The following is a 20,022-nucleotide window of genomic DNA, read 5'->3' as shown; positions in this document are numbered from 1 at the left end:
GCACGTTCGAACTGTTGAACAATGCGAGCACCGCAGAGCGTATATTTTTTATAGAAAGTGGCAATAATAATCAAAAGAACTTAAGATTATGTCCTCAAGTGGTGCAATATCGGCCACCTGATAAGATCCGCTAACCTAAGGACGATTACGGGCAACTGTTTGCAAGTGGCGTCAATGAAGTGTGCGTCCCACAATGGACCAGTTTCATGAATGAAATAGCCAGGTCCTCTTAAATACTGCCCCGTATACGACATCGTTATATGACGCTTTATTGACAACTCGATTTTATAATGCTACGATGCTGCGTATCAGGATGACTATAGTTACAACAATTTGTCGATCATGTGAGTGTAATGTAACGTTCTCGGGAAAAACACGTTACAAATTAAAACTGAATTTAAAAAGCATTTCCATGTAATATAAAGACATGTGAATGCTCGAAGCTGTGTTCGAAATAATTGCAATGAATATCTGTAACATTCCTGTTATAAAATTGTATTGTTGTAGTACCTACATACACAACTATACACATTACATAGAGAATCCATACACCTAACTTTATTCTGTAAGACAAAAATATCGATAATACTAACTTTAAAGTATTAGTTTCATCCCCTTAGAGCTTAATTATTTTTAACCATTAATTTTGAATTAATGTACTTCACAATTTAATATTATTAACGTGTGGAAGAGACGCCCGTCTAACGCGCACCCCGTAAACCTAGAACGCTCGAAAGTCTCTCATCCTCGGTGATATCTCTTAAGTAGAAACGTTTCAGTTGAACTTCCTTGGATAGTAGGGGACTTCGTTCATTTCCTTCTTTATTTCGACCAATTAAGTAGGACACTGTGAGTGTCCTACTTAATTGGACGATGATGGGGTGATTATCTTGATATTTGTGTATCAAGGATAAGTCATTTAACTATATCATCTAGATCTCTTAACATCATGTAGACATGATGTTCTTGCAATCAATATCATGTATAATATTGAGGTAATTCAGCAATGTGGCGAAATATTTTTTAATTACAAACTTATATTTACATAGTTGTTACAAATAAACAAAATTTAAATATGGATGTCAAATAAATTTAGAATCTCTGTCCTGCATGCAGTCCATGTCGTATCATAGTTTGTTTTCTCACAACAATGTTGTTGTCAAAGCTCGGCTACCTTTAAATAGTCAGCGTCACAGTCGGCCACACGCGCGGGTAACTTAATACTTGCGTTGTTTATGTATAACAATAATACTGGCCAGTCGCTGCTATTGCATATTACTGCATATTGACAACTGTATATACCGATCATGCGATACATTGCAAAATGTATGCACCAAATGATTAAGAATATTTCATTAGTTTGATTGTTTATTATGTTTTAGTTTGTTTTACCCAATATCTAGGAATACCAGATGATAACATATTATTCTAGACTTTAATAAGATACTTGTTACAAATCAAGCAACACCAACAACAACAACTTCATAAACCAAAATATTTACGGAAGACGCCGGAAACTGGTCAGTTACGAATACTGTAGGATGAATATTTTGTTTATATGGGTAAAAACCTTCTCATTAAATCTCTGAAGCTAAACTCAAAGAAGATAGAAATATTTAATCACCATTCCCATAAATTGACAACAGACGACAATCTAAAGTGAAGAAGTCAAACGTCAATCCGGATTATATCATCAGAAATATTGCGTGAAGACGAAATTATAGAGGAGAAAGACGACTTGAATTGTACTTGAATGGTTACCTGGAGGCGGCTGCCGCAGCAGCGCACGGGGCGGCGGCGGCGGCTGCGGCGACAGAAAGTGATGTTGCGGCGGCGGGCAGGCCCAGCTTGAGGAGTCCGTCCCCATATCGATGTAGCCGTGACGGTCAAGGCGACGCGCTGGCCAGCATTGCGGCCGCGCGCTGTTCACTTCCGCGGTAACCAGCTCAATCGTGGCAGCTTATAACGCGCGACGACGACGCGACCGATCCCGGGGCTATGCGAAGCGGGATTGAGGAGCCGCGTCCGTAGGTTGCGATCCGCACGTGGCGCCGAGCGTGCCGCGCACCGCACGCTCGTTGGCAACGTGCACGCCGTTCGCCACGTGCGCGTCCCCGCGCCACCTCGCCCCCGGCGCCTGAACTGCGATCCGCGACATATAACCCTCAAAACCTACACGGCCCAAGCCTAGGAGGAGCAAGATCGCGGAGAAAATGGGGGGGGGGATACGTGGGTGTCATGGCCGAGAATTATCAACATTAAAATTAATTTCCCATTGATTTTTACTGAAAAATCAATGGCAAAATTACTTATCTAACGATTCAACGGTAAATTCTGAGTTACAAAAGTACGATCAAAATGAACTGCTCAATATAAATTGACTTAAGTACGAGCAGGACGAAGACGTACCGTAAGTAGTAAACGTCCGCTCGGCGCCCGCGGGTACGAGACGCGGCCGCCGCTGCTCGGGCGCGCTCTACGCGTACGCCACGCCGGCTGGGCTCCGCCGCTACAACCTCTTACACATTCCTATTATATATGGCACACGTAACGTAACAAATATTGCGAACAATTTAACTTGCTAAGAACAACTCGATATAAACTAGGTATATTCGAGTATAGTTTACATTATTTTTTGGACACATGGTGTAAGTCGATGAGATCATAAAATCTATAATCTAACTGTGTCACAACCACTACGAATTCAAAATTAAAATAACATTCGCGATGTCCTTCTATGAGTTGATAAGAGATGGGGGAAAGTTGCTGCCTTATTTTATCGTTAAATTATAAATAAGCTTCCCCCTGTTGTTAAAATTGAATTGTAATCATGGAATAACAGGGAAATAGATATTGAACTGTATTTTTTTGACTATTTATAACAATAACGAGTCTTTCACTATTTTGTATTTTTTTTTGCGTTTTTTGATAACTGTTATTTTAAATCGTTTCATTTTAATGTGATAGATTAATAAGCGTAGCAGGGCTACCGAAAGCGTAGCCCGTAGCCCGTCGTAGTAACGTAGCGCCGTCCCGGCGCACCCCTCGAGCTCGTAGTGGCGCGTAGTGGCTCTACGCGATCGTGATCCTGCGTTGCAACTGGCACTAACTAATTGAAAACGTCACAGTGTTAGCAATATATTCAAATTACTTAATTATAGCATTATTTTAATTAATTATTTTGTGTTATTTTCATGATGTGTTATTTTTAACGCGCTTTTATTAGCTTGGGTTGTATGTATGTATGTATGTATGTATGTACTTGTTACTTACATAGATACCCTATGTAAGTAACAAGTAACGGAATCTTTGAACCCGATTTCTGTCCACTTTGAATGTTCAGTTTAATTCAAATATTTGAAGAATTATCAAAAACCGATGACAATACACGATTTTAATAATTTTGTACCATTGTCCTTATCTTAATCCTTAGGATTAAAGATTTTCGAGGCGAGACCTGAGTTTGATGCAACAAATTCGAATTAGACGACTTTTGCCCGTTCGTTTAGTGTACAGGAACTATTTTATATAACACTAGTGGAGCCCGCGGCTTCGCCCGCATTTGAAAAAAAATAATATGACATACATAAAACGGAAAATTTGTACCTGCATTGGTATGACAGTGGTGTCATCTGTCAAAAATTGGTCTTACCAACTCCTAAACCCTCGTGGGCTCTTGGACAACAACTTTGCTCAAGATCATCACTTGATCAAATGCATAGTTTCCGATTCTATAACTACTTACGAATTAAAAATTAGTTAAAAAAACCTTTTCCCACGGACTAAATTGTGAATCTAAACCATTCTCAAGTCCCCTTAAACACACAAAAAATTTCATCAAAATCAGTCCAGTCATTTAGGAGGAGTTCAGTGACATACACACGCACATAAGAAATATATATATATAAAGATTTAGTGTGTTTAAAAATGTGCTGCGAGCGATTTGGCTAAAAGATTTTGATTCATTAAACATTGAAAACTGTTATTATACGTGAATGTATGAAAAATGTATGTTTTTAAATGAGCCATTTTTAGTTTCTCATATACCACTATTGCGCAGTTTAATTCTTATAAGGAACACTATCAGAGAGTGTTATAATAAAAAATGTATTTATTTCTTTCGAAATAAACTCATTTTTGATGACATTTTGATGAATGCCATCATCATCAAAATCATTGTTTAGCGTAGTGGTTGAGAAATTTAGCCTTTTGATCGAGGCGTCCAGGTTCGAATCCTTGGCATCTGTGATTTTTCAATGCCTTAAATTTTTAGTTGAATTGCATTAAACATTATAAAAAATAATAAATAAAATTGGTAAACGGCAACCCCGCTGTGTTTCGTGTCGGATCTTTTCAGTTGAGATTGGGTTCTGGTCCAGTAGGAGAATTCGTATAAGAAAAGTAAACTGCAATTTGTAAGTACCTCTCTGGACATATACAAAATAAATATCCATATATATAAAAGCGAAAAGATACTCACGTTCAAAACGTATTAATCAAGGTTTTGACTAAACTACTGAAGCTACAATCATGAAATTTGAAATATAGCTTCATTTTATGATGTAAATGCGCACTAAGAACGGATTTTTTGATATTCCACCGTTAAGGGGGTTAAATGGGGATTGAAAGTTAGTATGAAAGTCCGTCAGTTTTAAAGCAAATTGGATGAAAATTGGTATTTAGCTTTCTGATTTTAAGTAATAAAAATCTAATCAAAGGGTCTTTTCAAAATCAACCCTAAAGATGGTTAAATAGGGGTTGACAGCTTATTTAAAAATTTTGCCATTTTGGAAGTCAGCACTACGAAAGTTAGCCATTGTTATGTTACTATACGTGTACGGGGGTTGGAATTTTATTTCAAACTCCGTTAATTCGGAAGCAAGGACTATAAAAATTTGCATTTGGCTTTCCTGTTGGAAATAATAGAACTTTATTAACACCATTTATGGAAAATGTACCCTCAAGAGGTAAAATAGGGGTTGAAAGTTAGTTGGAAAGTCCGCAGATTTTGAAACAATGTCTATGAAAATTGTTATTCAGCTTTCTGATTGAAAATAATGGAACACCTATTTTACCGTTTTCGGAAATCAACCCTTAAGTTCGATTAATAGGGAATAGAACTTTATTTTAAAATCCGTTAATTTGGAAACAAGGATTGTAAAAATAGCATTTAGCTTTCTGGTTAGAAAGAATAGAGCTTCTTTAACACCGTTTATGGAAAATCTAGCCTTAAGAAGGTAAAATAGGGATGGAAACTTCGTTTAGAAGTTCACAGCTTTTTAAGATAAGTCTATGAAAATTGTTATTTGGCTTTATGGTTAAAGATTTTAATTTCTCTTAAGAATATTCACAATTCACTTACAGAGAAAACACATACTTAAAACTATTATATGCCACCTAGCGTAAGTAACATGATAATAAATAAATGATAGTATAACAATAATAAGTATAATTATTTTGTATCTAAAGCAAAAACAGTTAATACAATTTTCGACAAAGAGGGTAGATTCAGAAAAGTACACTGCGAATTGCAAGGAACAACGAACTTGTTATTGTTACTAATGATACGTCCAACAACTAGCGGATACAAGGTAAAGAGCGGACAGAATTATTATACATAGTACTGAATTATTTTACTGAGTTTTAATTAATATATTGATTGATTTTTGTTTTATTCGATTATAGTATTATTTATATTTATTATTTAAGGTGCATATATAAGTGTATGACTGTGTATGTGTGTGTTTATGTGTGTAAGGCTGAGACCGCACTGCGATTAAACGCACGCGTTTAACCGCAAGACTGAAACCGCTAAAATATAAAACATATTGCTTTCTATACAAGTGCACGCACTAGTGACTTTTTCAGTCGACTGATTTATTGTTACATTTTGACCGCGGCTTGTTTAAAGCGCGGTTTTTTGTCTCCCATAGTAATTGTATGGTGGGGCATTGATATAAACTAAAGATATGTTACTAGTGGGTAAAACATGAAATATACAAAATACACCAATTGGAGTGAATCGACTCCAGCCGCTCTCGCGCGGCGTAGTAACTGACACGTATGTATGTCACTGTATAAGTTTAACGTCATTATTTTAGTCTTCTAAGCCTCAAAATGCCTTCTTGGGCAATGCTTAAATGTACAAATTATGCAAAAAAATACCCAAGATTCATGGAATCACATTTCACAAGTAAATGAGGAGAAATCATTATATCTTGATTGTTTTTCGTGCTTTGTCCGCTATAATTACGTAACTGACAAAATAGAGATAACGTATTCCTTCCACAAGTAGTAATAGAGAAGCAAAATTTACGTACATATTTACGTATGAATGAATGAGTTACTTTCGGGTAAGCAAAAAGAAAAACGTGTATTTATGTGTTTAGTGTAACACTTATTTGTGTTGTTTTGTGGGCAGGTAACATATCTATAGTTTTAAATATCATTGTTTTTTTATTCAGTCTCTAACCCCACAACACGTGCTGTTCGTCTGAAATCTATGATGAGACTGAAATAAAATTAAGCCAAAAGAAAACCGCAGTGCGTGTTCGTATGCGTTTTGGCGTTTTCAGCTTTTTTTATTCAGTCTGCGTTTAATCGCAGTGCGGTCTCAGCCTAAGTGTGTGTGTGCGCGCGCGTGTGTGTTTGTGTGTGTGTATATGTGTGTGTGTGTGTGTGTGTGTATAATATATGAATGAAATTTGTTCTGCCTTAGTACAAAGATAAGTCTTTTTGATAATGTATTTTTAACTGATTTTTAAATATGTTTAAAGATTTTATTTCTTTTATATCATTTGGCAGCTTATTGTAGTACTGTGCGCCTTCATACAAAATATTTCTTTTGCCGTTATTGGTTCTAGGTCTACTAAGGCAGATATTATTGGCTTGTCTTGTTATATGCTTCGTAACTGTCATCTTTTTTGTGAAAACTAAATTTGAATCTTTAGTCTAAATTTTTCTAATAAGAACACATGTGTTATATTTGTATAATTGCATTAGGTTCATGATCTTAGTTTCTTTATATATCTTACTTGTAGACGTTAAATGGTTGTATTTAAAAAGAGTTTTAATTAATTTATTTTGAGTTGTTTGTAGTGATTTTAGATTACTTTTAGCAGCTGTACCCCAGACTTAAGATAATCTAGATGTGGTTTTACTAATGTGTTGTAGATTACGTATCGAACATGTCTTGGCAGGCATCGCGCTATACTACGTAATGCACCCGTTATTGATATTAGCTTAGATCGAATATTTTGTATATGTGGTTTCCACGTTAGTTGCTTGTCTAAAATTAGGCCTAAATATTTTTCTTGATCTACGTGATTTATTTTTTCATTGTTTATAGTTAAAGTTATATATTTTCCAATTTTTTTGTTTTTAGCTGCAAATATGACATAGTTTGTTTTTGATTGAAAATAATAAGACATTTTAATCACAGTTTTGGAAAATCAACCCTTAAGGTTGTTTAATAGGGGATGGAACTTTATTTTAAAATCCGTTTATTTGGAAGGTAATACTGTAAAAAATGGCAATTGCCCTTCTGTTTGGGAATGATAGAACTTTTTTAACACCATTTATGGAAAATCTATCCTTAAGAGGGTATAATTGGGGTAAAAACTTCGTATAGAAGTCCGCAGATTTTGAAGCAGTCTTTGAAAATTAGTATTTTGCTTTCTAATATTATATCACTTATATTTCCATTTTTTGAATATCAACCCTTAAGGTCGTCAAATAGGGGTTGGAACTTTATTACATAATTCGTTAATTTGGAAGCAACCACTGTGAAAAATTGGACTCAATTAAGCATCTGAGTCACTGTTTTTTTAGATCAACCCTTAAGACGGCTATAAAAGGGTGTATGCATTATGCCTTTCTGTTTACACATCTGTTTCAGCATTTTTAGCAACTCAACAATCAAGCCCATTAAGATACTATAAGTAAAGAAAGTTTCTTTAAAAACCGTTATTGAAGTTACTTCCTTTGGCGTGTCTGGAAAAAGAACAAAAGTGCAGAGAAGTTTAGTGTAGGGCGAAATTGCACGTGCCGTCGTAACATTTATTTTTAACATGCAATACATTCCGTATTGCGCGAGTTGAAGTGCAGAACAGCGATTTTTTAGGGTTCCGTGCCTAAAGGATAAAAACGGAACCCTATTATTAAGACTTCGCTGTCTGTCCGTGTGTCACAGGGCTTTATCTCTGGAACCGTAATAGATAGACATTTGAAATTCTCACAGAGGGTGCATAACGGTGGCCGCTATAACAACAAATACTAAATATAAAAAAGAAAAGTTGAAAACAAATAAGGGTCCCCATACAACAAACTGCTATTCGTTATTTTTCAAACTAACTTTTGAACCGTTAGAGGTAGACAGTTCAAATTTTCACAATTTGTGTACTTTAATGGCTGCTGTAATATTAAATATTAAAAATTAAAAAAAAAAATGGTTGTACGGAACCCTCCAGGGGCGGGTTTGACTTGCACTAGGCCAATTATTAGTAACGCGCAGACCTGCGGGTCACAAGGGAAAGTCGCGGGCCACACACCTCCAGTGGGTGTCGGGTTGCCGACCGCTGGTGTTGAATATTAGCTTTCAGAAAATTGCTGATAAAGTATTTATTGATGCATATGTACATAGGAATGTTTTTGAAAGTCTACTAAGGAGGTAAAAGAAGTGTTATATGTATGTATACGGGAATATTTTAGGTTCGAAGTTAGAAACGTGAAATTTCAGATAACGTCTATTCAGACAAATACACGACAACGTGGACGGGTGCAAATTTCATATATGATAATGCGTAAGTTTATTCAAATTGGCCTACATTTTGGTATACTGATTAGGTACATTGCAACTACCTTGGACACACTGCGTGCCAACATTTTGTCCTGCCGTGGGGTATGGTTGTGGTTATGCGTGGATTAGTGATGGTGATGTGGTAGACACTTAGACCTTGGATTAAAATTTTGGGCTAGAACAGGGCTACAGTATCCCGTGCCTGTCGTACGAGACTAAACTTAGTAACGTAGTCGGGGGACTTCTGGAGTTGCGGGCGGCAAGAATGGGAGCTCTAACCGCCCAGCCAGAGACCCTGGAAAGAACCATTGTATGTAAGGCCCCATACAACATGGACGATTCCTATGGAATAGTGTAAATAATTATTATTGTATCCTACATGAAACATATATTTTAAAGAAAGTATCATTACAGTCCACTAATTAGAGTTTTTGAAGAAAGCTTAACCAATTTAGGTACACAGTGACATAAAAAAAAGCTTTTTTTAATTAAATATTAATGCTACTTTATCGTTAAAATTGTTAAAGGTACAAATTTACGATTACAGTTATTTGTATGTCATATCATAGTTTTTTTACGCGGGCGGAGCCGCGGGTTCTGCTAGTGTGATATATACCTACACATGGACTTGTTTATAGATATCACTTACCAAAAGTGAACCGTTCGCAGTTTATCAATGATTTTTGAATTGAATTCCTTTGTACGTAATAAATTTTATAAGCGTGCAAAAATACTGCACTGTAAATGCTGCACCGTATAGCCCAATCTATATCCTGCAGCTACCGAAACATTATCTTATACATACTTGTGCTTAGCATGCCTGTTCGTTAAGATTTATTGTACGAGAAACTCGGGTACGTAGGGAAAATTTGTCCTACCTTATTGTGAGTCATACGTCTTTTACGTGTACTTATTCGATTACTCAAAAAAACAATCGTGGCGAAAACTGGATCGTAGAGGACCGCCACATAGTACACCTAGTTCATCGCTACGTAGATCGCCAATTAGATTCTCGGAACCCTCGCACTTGTAAAGCCAGCTGACACACAGACGGAACCTATCTCCTTCCGCAAGCTGCAAGTTTTTAATCGATCGAAGATCCTTCAGTCGAAGACTATTTCCGTTTTTATGGATGACGCATTTCTGCACAGACTCATATGGTTTAAGTTGTTATTGGGGCGTTTCTGCCCAGTGAATCTTAAGCTGTGCTGTATGTGGCCTCTCACTTTTTCGTTGTAAAGCAGAAAGAATTGCCCCGCAGTGACGTACACACTGCTTTGCTCTGTTCAAAATACCCAACTTTTAGATGCCAACTTAGGCCTGACATCGGAATGACTCCAGTACACGAAATGTTATTTCTCAGGATCCCCGCCTTTTATCAAAGGTGTGCGGCGTACCTTGAAACCGTAACGCGTTGGGCAGACTTGTGTCTTCGTAAGGATGAATGCAGCTTTCTTTCACGAGAGTCTGAAAGGTATTTGCACCACTTGTGCATCTTCCATGCTGTTGTCTGTATAGTGATGCATGTTTTCGATATTTTACAATTCATGATTGATATGAAGAATGATCAGTATGGGAAGTAGAACAGAGCCTTGGGGCTCGCCGACATTAATTTCATTCTCATTTCAACAACATCCGGAAAGTACAACTTGGATGTGCCGCTGAGACAGAAAACTGGTTATCTACGTTCATAACCTGAGGGGAAGACCGCTAGATAGAAGCTTCGCGAGAAAAGCCATATGCCAGACCCTGTCAAAGCCCATAGTGATATCCAGTCTATGCCTGCCAACGCGTCCCCAAAAGCTTACACCTATCACTCATGTGAGGTACACCAGATGGTCACCAGCCAAACAGTATCGACTATCAGATTATAAAAAAAAATACAACCGACTTCTATGTCACTACAAAGTAAAAAATAATTGAAATAAATGTTGGTTTAGTACATAGCTTTGAAGTCAGCGCTCAATATATTTCGTTGGATAACGGCGTTAACAGCGTGTACAGTGATACGCTACGACGGTGCAGGATTATAATCTACTAAAATTATACGTTACACGTGCAACAGATAACTTCACAGTGAAAAAAAAGGCCAGCCAAAACAAAATATAAATATACCCTAATATATCTACTACTTAACCGATTTAGCAGTAGCTATATACTTGCCAGCATAATTTTATTGTATAATTCGATACTTTCGAAATTGAATCTATAAAATAAATCTGTCATGTAAGTTAAGAATGAAACCCTCCGCCTTTTTAATATATATAAGCAACCCTCGGCTGCTTATATAAGCAAGGGGCACGCGCTGCTCCTGCTGACGGCGCGAGGTGGCACAATACAAACACAACTTTATTTTTTAAGTGACGCCAATGCCCGCACGTTTCATGCAACGCTTAACTCTTACCTCTTGTGCCACACTAAAATTTCTGCAACTTTTTCAAGGATATTTTTACACGACTGGGAACAAATAAAGCCATAAAAATGAACTTTCAAATAATTAATTCAAAAAAGTGTTCTGGAAAAGTCAACAAGCATTATACAACATTCTTTTAGAAATCTTGCTATGAATGGTTACCTGCTTATTGAATAACAGTATTGAATACTACGATGCTATGGAGTGGGTCTAACTAGATAATAATGGATTTGGTTATTCTCAAATTAACATACAATCCCTTAATAATGTATTCACATATGAGCAAAGACTATTGGAACTTGTTTGTCGATATAAAAAGGTTAACTATGAACGACTTTGGTATAGTTATATTATATTATAGCCATATATAGACATATTATATTATAGCCAGGTCGTTTCTGCAACGTAAACCGTTTAATCAGCTCGGAGTATCCACGCACGTGCGTGGCGGCGACGCGCGGGTAATGCGATTACACACCGCACGGGATCACACACTGAAGCAACGTGGCTTGAGCACCGCGCGACCACTGTTCACACGCATGCGATCATAGGAAAAATAAAGGAATTCACGGAGATGGACCAAATCTCCTCATGCATTAAATGTTCCACCACTAGTTCGTCACCGGAGGAGCCACCCCTGTCGCCTGCCTGAGAAGCTGACGATTAGCTGCTTTTCGTGAAATAGCATGTGTACAAAGTGCCTGCCGGCATTTGCACGGCCTTGTACGATAGACATGAAATACACACATTCTATAGAAAAATCCTAAATTAAAAAAAAATATATATTGTCTCACACATTTAATGTCGGTGGATATAAAAGTACGTCCGGGAAAAATACTTTCCTCCATAAGTTGATAGACAATCTTGCGGACCCATAATAGTTTATTTAAACGAACAAAAATGGTAATAAATACAAAAGTAACAAACTACCATTGTATATTTATTTATTATGGATGTAAATGGAAGTAGCAGTAACATCTTAAAAAATATTAGTTTTCCGAATGCAGTTACTGCCTTAACATACCAGTTAGTTTTTGGCGATGACATCGGTGGTCATATACAGGGTGTCCCGTAAGTACCACGACAAACTTGGGGAGAACGTAGGTTAGGGTCTGACCTCTCTGAGAAAAAAAAACCTCAGTAAAAGTATCACCGTTTTTGCACTATTGATTGTTTTATAAATTTTGAAAAATTCAGCCCTCTTCATCTCCTTTCATTGGCTCCGTGTACAAATTTGGTGAAACAGTGATTGCTTTTTCTATAAAATACTATATATAGTTGGTCTACCATATCGAAATGTAAACTGTTTAAAAAATGATAAGGAACAATGAAAGTAGGGCTATTTCGAGATTTAAATTTTTTCCAACTTTGTCTATTCGCGGTGAAAAAAATTGTACTGAACTATAAGTGCACGTTACCCAAAAATATGTCTAGTTAATAGAGATTTCAGAAATGTACCACACTTATTATTTACAATTGAAGAAAGTTAAGGCTGCTTTTGCATGTAAGGGACTGAAACCAACAAAAACGTAATGATCGAGTTTTTATTTAAATTACGCATGTTACCGGCTCATAACGTGTCAAACAATATAAAATCACATTATTACCTAGCTACAAACTTAAAAATATCATTCTTCATTTGTAAAAATATATACAACTAAGTAACTAACTAGCAAAAAAAGTAATACAAATTAATTAGTCATTTTTTACCTACTTTTAACTGTCTTCTCGAGGTGAAACTTCGTACATGTATGTAATTTGAATGACAATACCATAATTTGATATCTTGGAACTGATCTGATGATAGGGCCAGGAGATGGATGGTAGATCTCCTAATAAGACCAACTCTCTGATAGTATTTTATAGAATAATCATTGCATCACGAAATTAAACGACGTTAGCGAAAGGAGATGAAGAGGGCTGAGTTTTTCATAATTTAATGCAAAAACGGTGACACTTTTACTGAGGTATGTTTTTTCTCAGTACGTGAGACCCTAACCTACGTTCTCCCCAAGTTTGTCGTGGTTCTTACGGAATGTCCTGTATAGGTATCAGATCGACGGGTCCTACGTAAACTGGTGCAAGTGCGTTTTCACAACTTTACAGTAGTGCGATTTGAATGTTCTAATGCGTGTAACTTTAACATTATTCAACGTACATAGTTAAAATTTTAAAATGGTATAATTGAATCCTTTTGAAAAAAAACTGCATTTATAATTTTTAATTAATTCTGAAACTTTGGAAAATAGCTGTACTTGCATTTTTGTAGCTTGTTTTTCTTAAAGTGCCACAAAGCGTATACTGGTATAAGTGGCACTTACACCAGTTTACATTGTTGTATGATTTATTTAAAATTATGACTTTAAAGTAATAAAACATTACTTGAAATATTTTATGCTTCGTCGTGTTAACGTGGTTATGGCCTAAAAATTAGAAACAAAAATATTATTAAATATATTATTTCTTTGAACATAGAATAAAAATAACGCAAACTCCACTTCCACTTACCACTGCTGTAACGTGTGCGCGCGGTAGTGTCGCAACACGCTTACGGGTGTAACCTTCACTTGCACTCGAGCGTCGCGCAGTTCGGGACCACGTAGACTTGTATAGGGGACTTACACCAGTATTCAGTCTTTTAGCGCAAAATAGTATTATTTGCATCAGTTTACACATTTTTATCTCCGAAACTTATTGATTTTTGGAAAATATTTTTTCAGGATATTGAAGAATGGGTTATTTAAGTACGAATGATGCAATAAAAACGTTTTTGACATTTTGCTACTTGTACCAGTATACGTAGGACCCGTCGAGATAATAATATATAACTGCGCGAGCTATTATTTTCAATTAATTTTAGTTAATTTTGAGTTAAAGCCATTTCATTTTATTTTATGATTTCCATTTAAGTTACTTCATTAACTATTATTTTAGTAGACTATATTTTTGGAGCAGGTAACTCCGGATGGGGTTGTAAGTGTCGTCTATTTGTTATAAGAACTATGATTATTGTTTCGTTTTAGAGAGTGAATTGACAATTGACGTTGATGGCGTGTCGAGTTGTAAATCCATCGGCTCCGAATTTATTATTTTCTTGTGTGCTTCTTTCTTGGAACGGAAAGCAGTTGGTGCACTATGAATGAACGCACATCTGGCATTTCCTTCCTTTCTGGCATGTCCCAAACTATAAGGATTAGCGGAAAACGCTGAAAGGAGTTACGAGGCCGATTTTGATAAAAACTAAAACTGCATCATTAGTTTTTTAAAATATTTTTTTCCCTAGCCGAGAATCGAACGAGTTCATTTTGAAAAAAAATACACCATCTGTATTATTCCACTATCTGATAGTGTCACTTATAGGGATCAAATTCTGGGAAGTAATGATAAATGACAAATTAAAGGAAAAGTGGTTTTTAAGAAAATACATTTTTTTTTTCATATTAATTTGGCAGTTAACTTCCTGCCATTCATTAATTTAAATATCTCGCGTATTAACAATGTTTTTGGTCTAATGTTTCAATACATTCGAAAGCGGACGTTTTGTTCTTCTAGAATTTATATATTTATGTTCGACTTAGTTAAGGTTATTTTTAGGACCATTATAATAGATTTTTAACTTGCTATGCGCGGAGTTTCGTTTAATACAAGTTTAAAATTGACAATTTGCGAGAATTACTTTTTTCAAGTGAAATCCGAGTGATTACTTAACAAAGATATATAGAAAATCATATTTAACGTTGAAACAAAGTTGTAAACAGCCAAAAATAAAAATTTACTAATTTATCAATTATCTATTTTTATTTAAAAAACAATCTAAAAGCGGCGGAACTTAGTTGCCAAACTATTAGTTTGTCATACTAAGCCGTATGTCACAGTCATAAAACCGAAGAATTAGTTGTTTAACCAACAATTTCTTCAATGTTATGACTTATGTATAGTCCTAAAGAATTATACATAAGTCATATGTTATGTATAATCCTTAAGGATTAGTATGCCAATGTATGAAAAAATATGTATTTTCTTCAAAATTTTCCTTTCCCTTTAATTTGTCACATAACATTACTTCCCAGAATTTGATCCTTATAAGCGACGCTATCAGATAGTGAAATAATATAGAGGATGTATTTCTTTTTCAAAATGAACTCGTTCGATTCCCGGCTAGGGAAAACGATATTTTAAAAAAACTAATGATGCAGTTTTAGTTTTTATCTAAATCGGCCTCGTAACTCCTTTCAGCATTTTTCGCTAATCGTTATAGTTTCAGATTTGGCCCTGAAGGCCTATTTGAAAAATTCACCCTGTATATGTATTGAAAGCGATCGATTCATACAGCATACATTATACATACAACGACTGTATCACAGTAGAAATATGGGTCAGTATTGAAACTCCCTACAAAGCGTTCGAAACGGCACACTCACACAAACATGCCCATCGACGAGGCCCCTAAGCGGTTTTCGCAGTGCTGCAGTACCTAGTGAGTCAAAACGAGTGGTTACGTAGCTATTTATTTCCGCGATATTTTTAAAAATGCTACGAGCGTATTGCGTGGTATACAGCTGTTTGAATTCGGCTTCATCAAAATGGCGTTATCATTTTTAACATGCCTTTATTAGCTTGGGTTGTATGTATGTACGTAACAGAGTAACGAAATCTTTAAACCCGATTTCTATCCACTTTGAACGTTCAATCACAGTACAAATGTGGACAGTATCGAAAATAAGCCCAGTTTATAAAATAACTATCTAAACTTCATCGAAGCATAGGGTTGTCACTATATTATTTTTTTAATAATTGTGTTATTTATTTCTATTTTAGCATTTACTGTGCTGTAATGATCAATCAATCGAATTGCAATAACTACGCAGTTTACAAATAATATAAGTAGGTAATCTCACGGCGTCAGCTAATCCCAGCAAAAGACGATAATCATTATTATTACATTTTTAATTACGGAAAACACTTAAAAATTGATACAACTTGTGATAAAACTTACTTTGATTTTTTGTAGATCTTTAACTTAGTATAAATTACGGCGTAAACTTTTACGAGTTTTGGCGGCAGCATACACGAGGCGCGGCTGGACGAAGACGATTCGTCCGCTCATCGGAGCGGGCGCGCGGGCAGGGAACATTAAACATCAGTCTTCAGGTGTTTGTCACGCATTTTCGTGTCAAAAATGCGTGTGATATCTAGTAATTAAAAAAAAGTGTGTGTGTGTCAGCTACGACGCACGATTGGAGTTTACTCCTTACGAACGATAATTATGATATATATCGAATAGAAAATAGTTAATGACGTTTTAATGTTTTATATATTGCTAATTATTTTTATTGTAATAATTACTTTCATATGGGATTTGAACTTACTGTATTTTAAATTAATAAAAGCACTCTTGATTCATATTTTGGTTAAAAACGCTACTTCCTTTTTGAGAGGATATGATGATTGTAATAAAAAGGAGGGATTGTTACGTTGCCGCCCAGCGACATGTATACATGTCCGAAACGAAATGTACCGTAACCGTCCACGGACATGTATATCTACATGTCCGAGTTTAGCACCTTCGTATTTGGCTTATTTTAAATTATCTATGTTTTATTTGTGGCTAAAAATACTTTTAATATGTAGTCTGTGAACCTATTTTACCGATACAACGCATTCCTTCACGTCACTAGTACAAAAAATAAAATTATGACATTTCTATTCAGTGACTTCACTGGTGTTGCGCGTAAAGTGTGGATATATATGTTTGTCTCTTTCTACGTAACGCCTCAACTTTTCGTGTTACACTTGATTTTACTCCTCATAAAATTTCCGTACCGGGCCTTATAACTCAAATCGTTTCTTAAGGAGTAAACTCCAAAAACCATTACATAAAAAATGCTTTATACTTCATAAATTACAAATTTAATTATTATTAAATTTTATAGTATAAAAGATTATCATTTTTATGAACAGCTTTTTTAAATAAAGTATTGGGAAACAAGGACAAGGTACTGTGGTACAAAACTGATTTTGTCTTATTCTTTGTAAATATTGGGTTGTTCGGAAAGTCATTTCGTTTATTTTTGTGAAAATGAAAGACAATTTTCATATAATGAATAAATATTTTATAAAATTATATTTTGGCCATTTTGGCCCAACACCTTAAGCCATCTTTCTGGTAGGAGCGTGATTCCACGTTCTTAATTTGTTTGGTCGATTCTTGCAAAAAACTGTTGCAGGTAATTTTTGACCTCTTTATTTCAGGTAAAGGTTTTACTGTCCAAAAAATATTGCAGTGATCTGAAAAAATAATAATCTGAAGGCGCCAGATCTGGAGAATATGGTAGGTGTGGTAGAGTAACTTATTCGCTTCAAAAGTGGATCATTTTCGTGACGTTTCGGGAGCAGATCATAGACGTCGACGCGACGACGCAAATGTTTCATCGTGAGAAATCGCGGGACTCATATATCGAACTTCAAGCTTAAACCCAGGCGTTTCAAGTGGTCATAAACGTTTTATTTCTATAAATTTAAACTCTGGCCGATCACACGTATTGTTATTGACCGGTTTGCATTAACTAATGCCTTTATCAGCCTAAATCGGCCTACCAGAACGTGGTGCATCTTCGACTTCAAAATTGCCGGATCTAAATTTTGTAAACCAGTTCTGCCACTGGCGTACTGACAACACATCTTCTTCATACCCATTATTTAATTTTTTTCTGACTTGAGCAGTATTTTTAACTTTTCTATAGTAAAAAAGTAAAATATGACGCAAGTGCTGCTTATTGCTCTCCATATTTAAAAGGGCACCCACCAAAAACTATTGCATAAAATCAATTGAACTTATTCACACACAAGCCTTGCTATATTAGCTGTAAAAACATATAATGACAATGCGACTTAAGTGTGAAGTTAGCTGTGAAAAAATACAATTAAATCCTCCATCGGGAAAAAACACAATGACTTTCCGAACAACCCAATAAATTCCGCTACTTTGCAGTTTACGTGTTCTCTCTTAAAGCAACTACAAAAATGTCATCCGTTCTCTCAACATAATTAACGAAATCATCTGGTGGTACAATTAAAAGCTTTGGTTAAAATCTTTACTGTATTGTCTGTATCTCAGGTAGTGACTTTCTGAACTAAAGTTATGGCTGGCTTGATTTGGTTTGATGTATGATTTCAGAATTTGGCAATTGTTGTGACGCTCTTCGTATTTTTTAAGAAGATACCACATATATAAAAAAGTGAGTTTTTTCAGTAACATCCATCTGATTATATTCTGAGCTCATCATTTGGACGCTGCTATCTGAGTTGTCATTGCTTGTGCCAGGAGTTTCTGGTTCCTCATCATGTGACGTTTCGTCTTTCACTCCAGTCCACTCAATGCACTGGCATGAATAAGGAGTTTGCCCAAATCGTCTTCACAATTACCTGCTTTTGGAGGTTTTATAATATCGGTAAAAAATATTTTTTGAAAAGCAGATATAAACTGACTGCCATTGGGAACGTCTGAAAAAGACTTCGATCACTAATAAGAACTAGATACACAATCCCATACAAAAATGAACTTAAAAAGTGGCGTCAAACGTGTTTATAAAATTCTAAGCGACAGAATCTAAAATTAATGCAATATCAACCTTATCACTTATTATTTAAATGTGTTTTTAAAAAACTGCTTACCAAAAGCAATAAATTTTTACGACATAAGCTAGCTGTCATAAGCTATCACTTTGACAGAATGTCACTTGGACAAGGAATCCGTGGAGACGAACAGTCATTACGGTTATTATAAATTATCACTTAATATTTTTATTTGGTCGAAGTAATTACTTTTAATGAACATAATAATAATTTATCAATGAAAGTAATGTGAAGACACAATTTATTATAATGCAAATATAAGTTTAAAACTAAAATATAACCAAATCAAGTAATTTAATTAAAAAATCAACAAGCTGTTTACGCCGTTATCCAACGAAATATATTGCCGCCGACTAAAAAAAAAATGTAGTAAACCAACATTTATTTCAATTATTTTTACCCGACTGCCAAGGACGGGTTATGTTTTTCGCGCGTATCTTGTATGTTTGTCTTTATTTATTTGATCGGATCTAACAAAGGGCTGGATGAATGTCGACAATTAAGGTGTCATTATATTCGTCTCAATGACCCGAGTGTCCTTAGATAGATGTTAGAAAAAGAGTTTAGAGTTTGGAGCCCTGCCTTAGGTCAGATACAGATCCTTGAGAGTCGTGTTAGACAACATCATGAACACTTCTCTACTTTACCACACTTCATAATAGAAAGCAGCAGCATTTTACTCTGCTATTCTACGAAATAGAAGATGGTACCGCCGTCGTCAAAATACATTGGATTTTACAACATTTGAACATTTATTTTAAATGTTTTTAGTTTGAAACCTTATTCTGAAGAAATATACGCATGCTTGTACGTAGTCTCCTATACACGGAACACGTGACAGCCCTAACTCGATTACACCTATGCAAACATTGATGATAAACTGCTATAATACAATAAATTGAAACCTTAATATAATATGAGACATATTTGAAAGATTTCAATTTCTTATGAATAATATTATACGAACATTAAAGATACGGTTTAATCGAAAGCGGACCCAGCACTAACTTAAAGTGAGCCAATAGATTTTTCAAATATCAATTCAATAAACACCTATCTGTAGTTAGGCGGTAGACTCTTTGTGGTTTTACTCCACTGGCCCCAGCGGTACATAGTTACAACACCACATCTTTTTAAACGCAATGTTAAGGTCTGTTTAGCTCTGGTTTGAAGATCA

The 20,022-nt window shown here is 35.5% G+C and overlaps 1 protein-coding gene across 8 annotated transcripts in view; it reads right to left on the bottom strand.

Annotated features, from left to right (window-relative positions):
* The window catches only part of Pdp1 (PAR bZIP family member Pdp1), a 166,323-nt gene that overhangs the window by 50,312 nt on the left and 95,989 nt on the right, over positions 1-20,022 (bottom strand). Inside the window, exon 1 of one of the 8 annotated variants that reach the window (XM_073075350.1) lies at positions 1,762-2,011. The exons of 6 other annotated variants lie outside the window; for them this stretch is intronic. In XM_073075350.1, the coding sequence (XP_072931451.1) occupies positions 1,762-1,867 (106 nt within the window). In that variant the 5' untranslated portion in view covers positions 1,868-2,011. Of the gene's footprint in view, positions 1-1,761; positions 2,012-20,022 lie in introns of those variants that run through there. One more of the 8 variants, XM_073075352.1, reaches the window with a different exon arrangement.

This window comes from Epargyreus clarus, unplaced genomic scaffold (assembly GCF_041222505.1).
Source record: "Epargyreus clarus isolate Ecla_fem2 unplaced genomic scaffold, WU_Ecla_fem_2.2 ptg000007l, whole genome shotgun sequence".
NCBI lineage: Eukaryota > Metazoa > Arthropoda > Insecta > Lepidoptera > Hesperiidae > Epargyreus > Epargyreus clarus.
The sequence above is the reverse complement of the archived record's forward strand: the minus strand, read 5'-3'. Positions and strand labels throughout refer to the sequence as shown.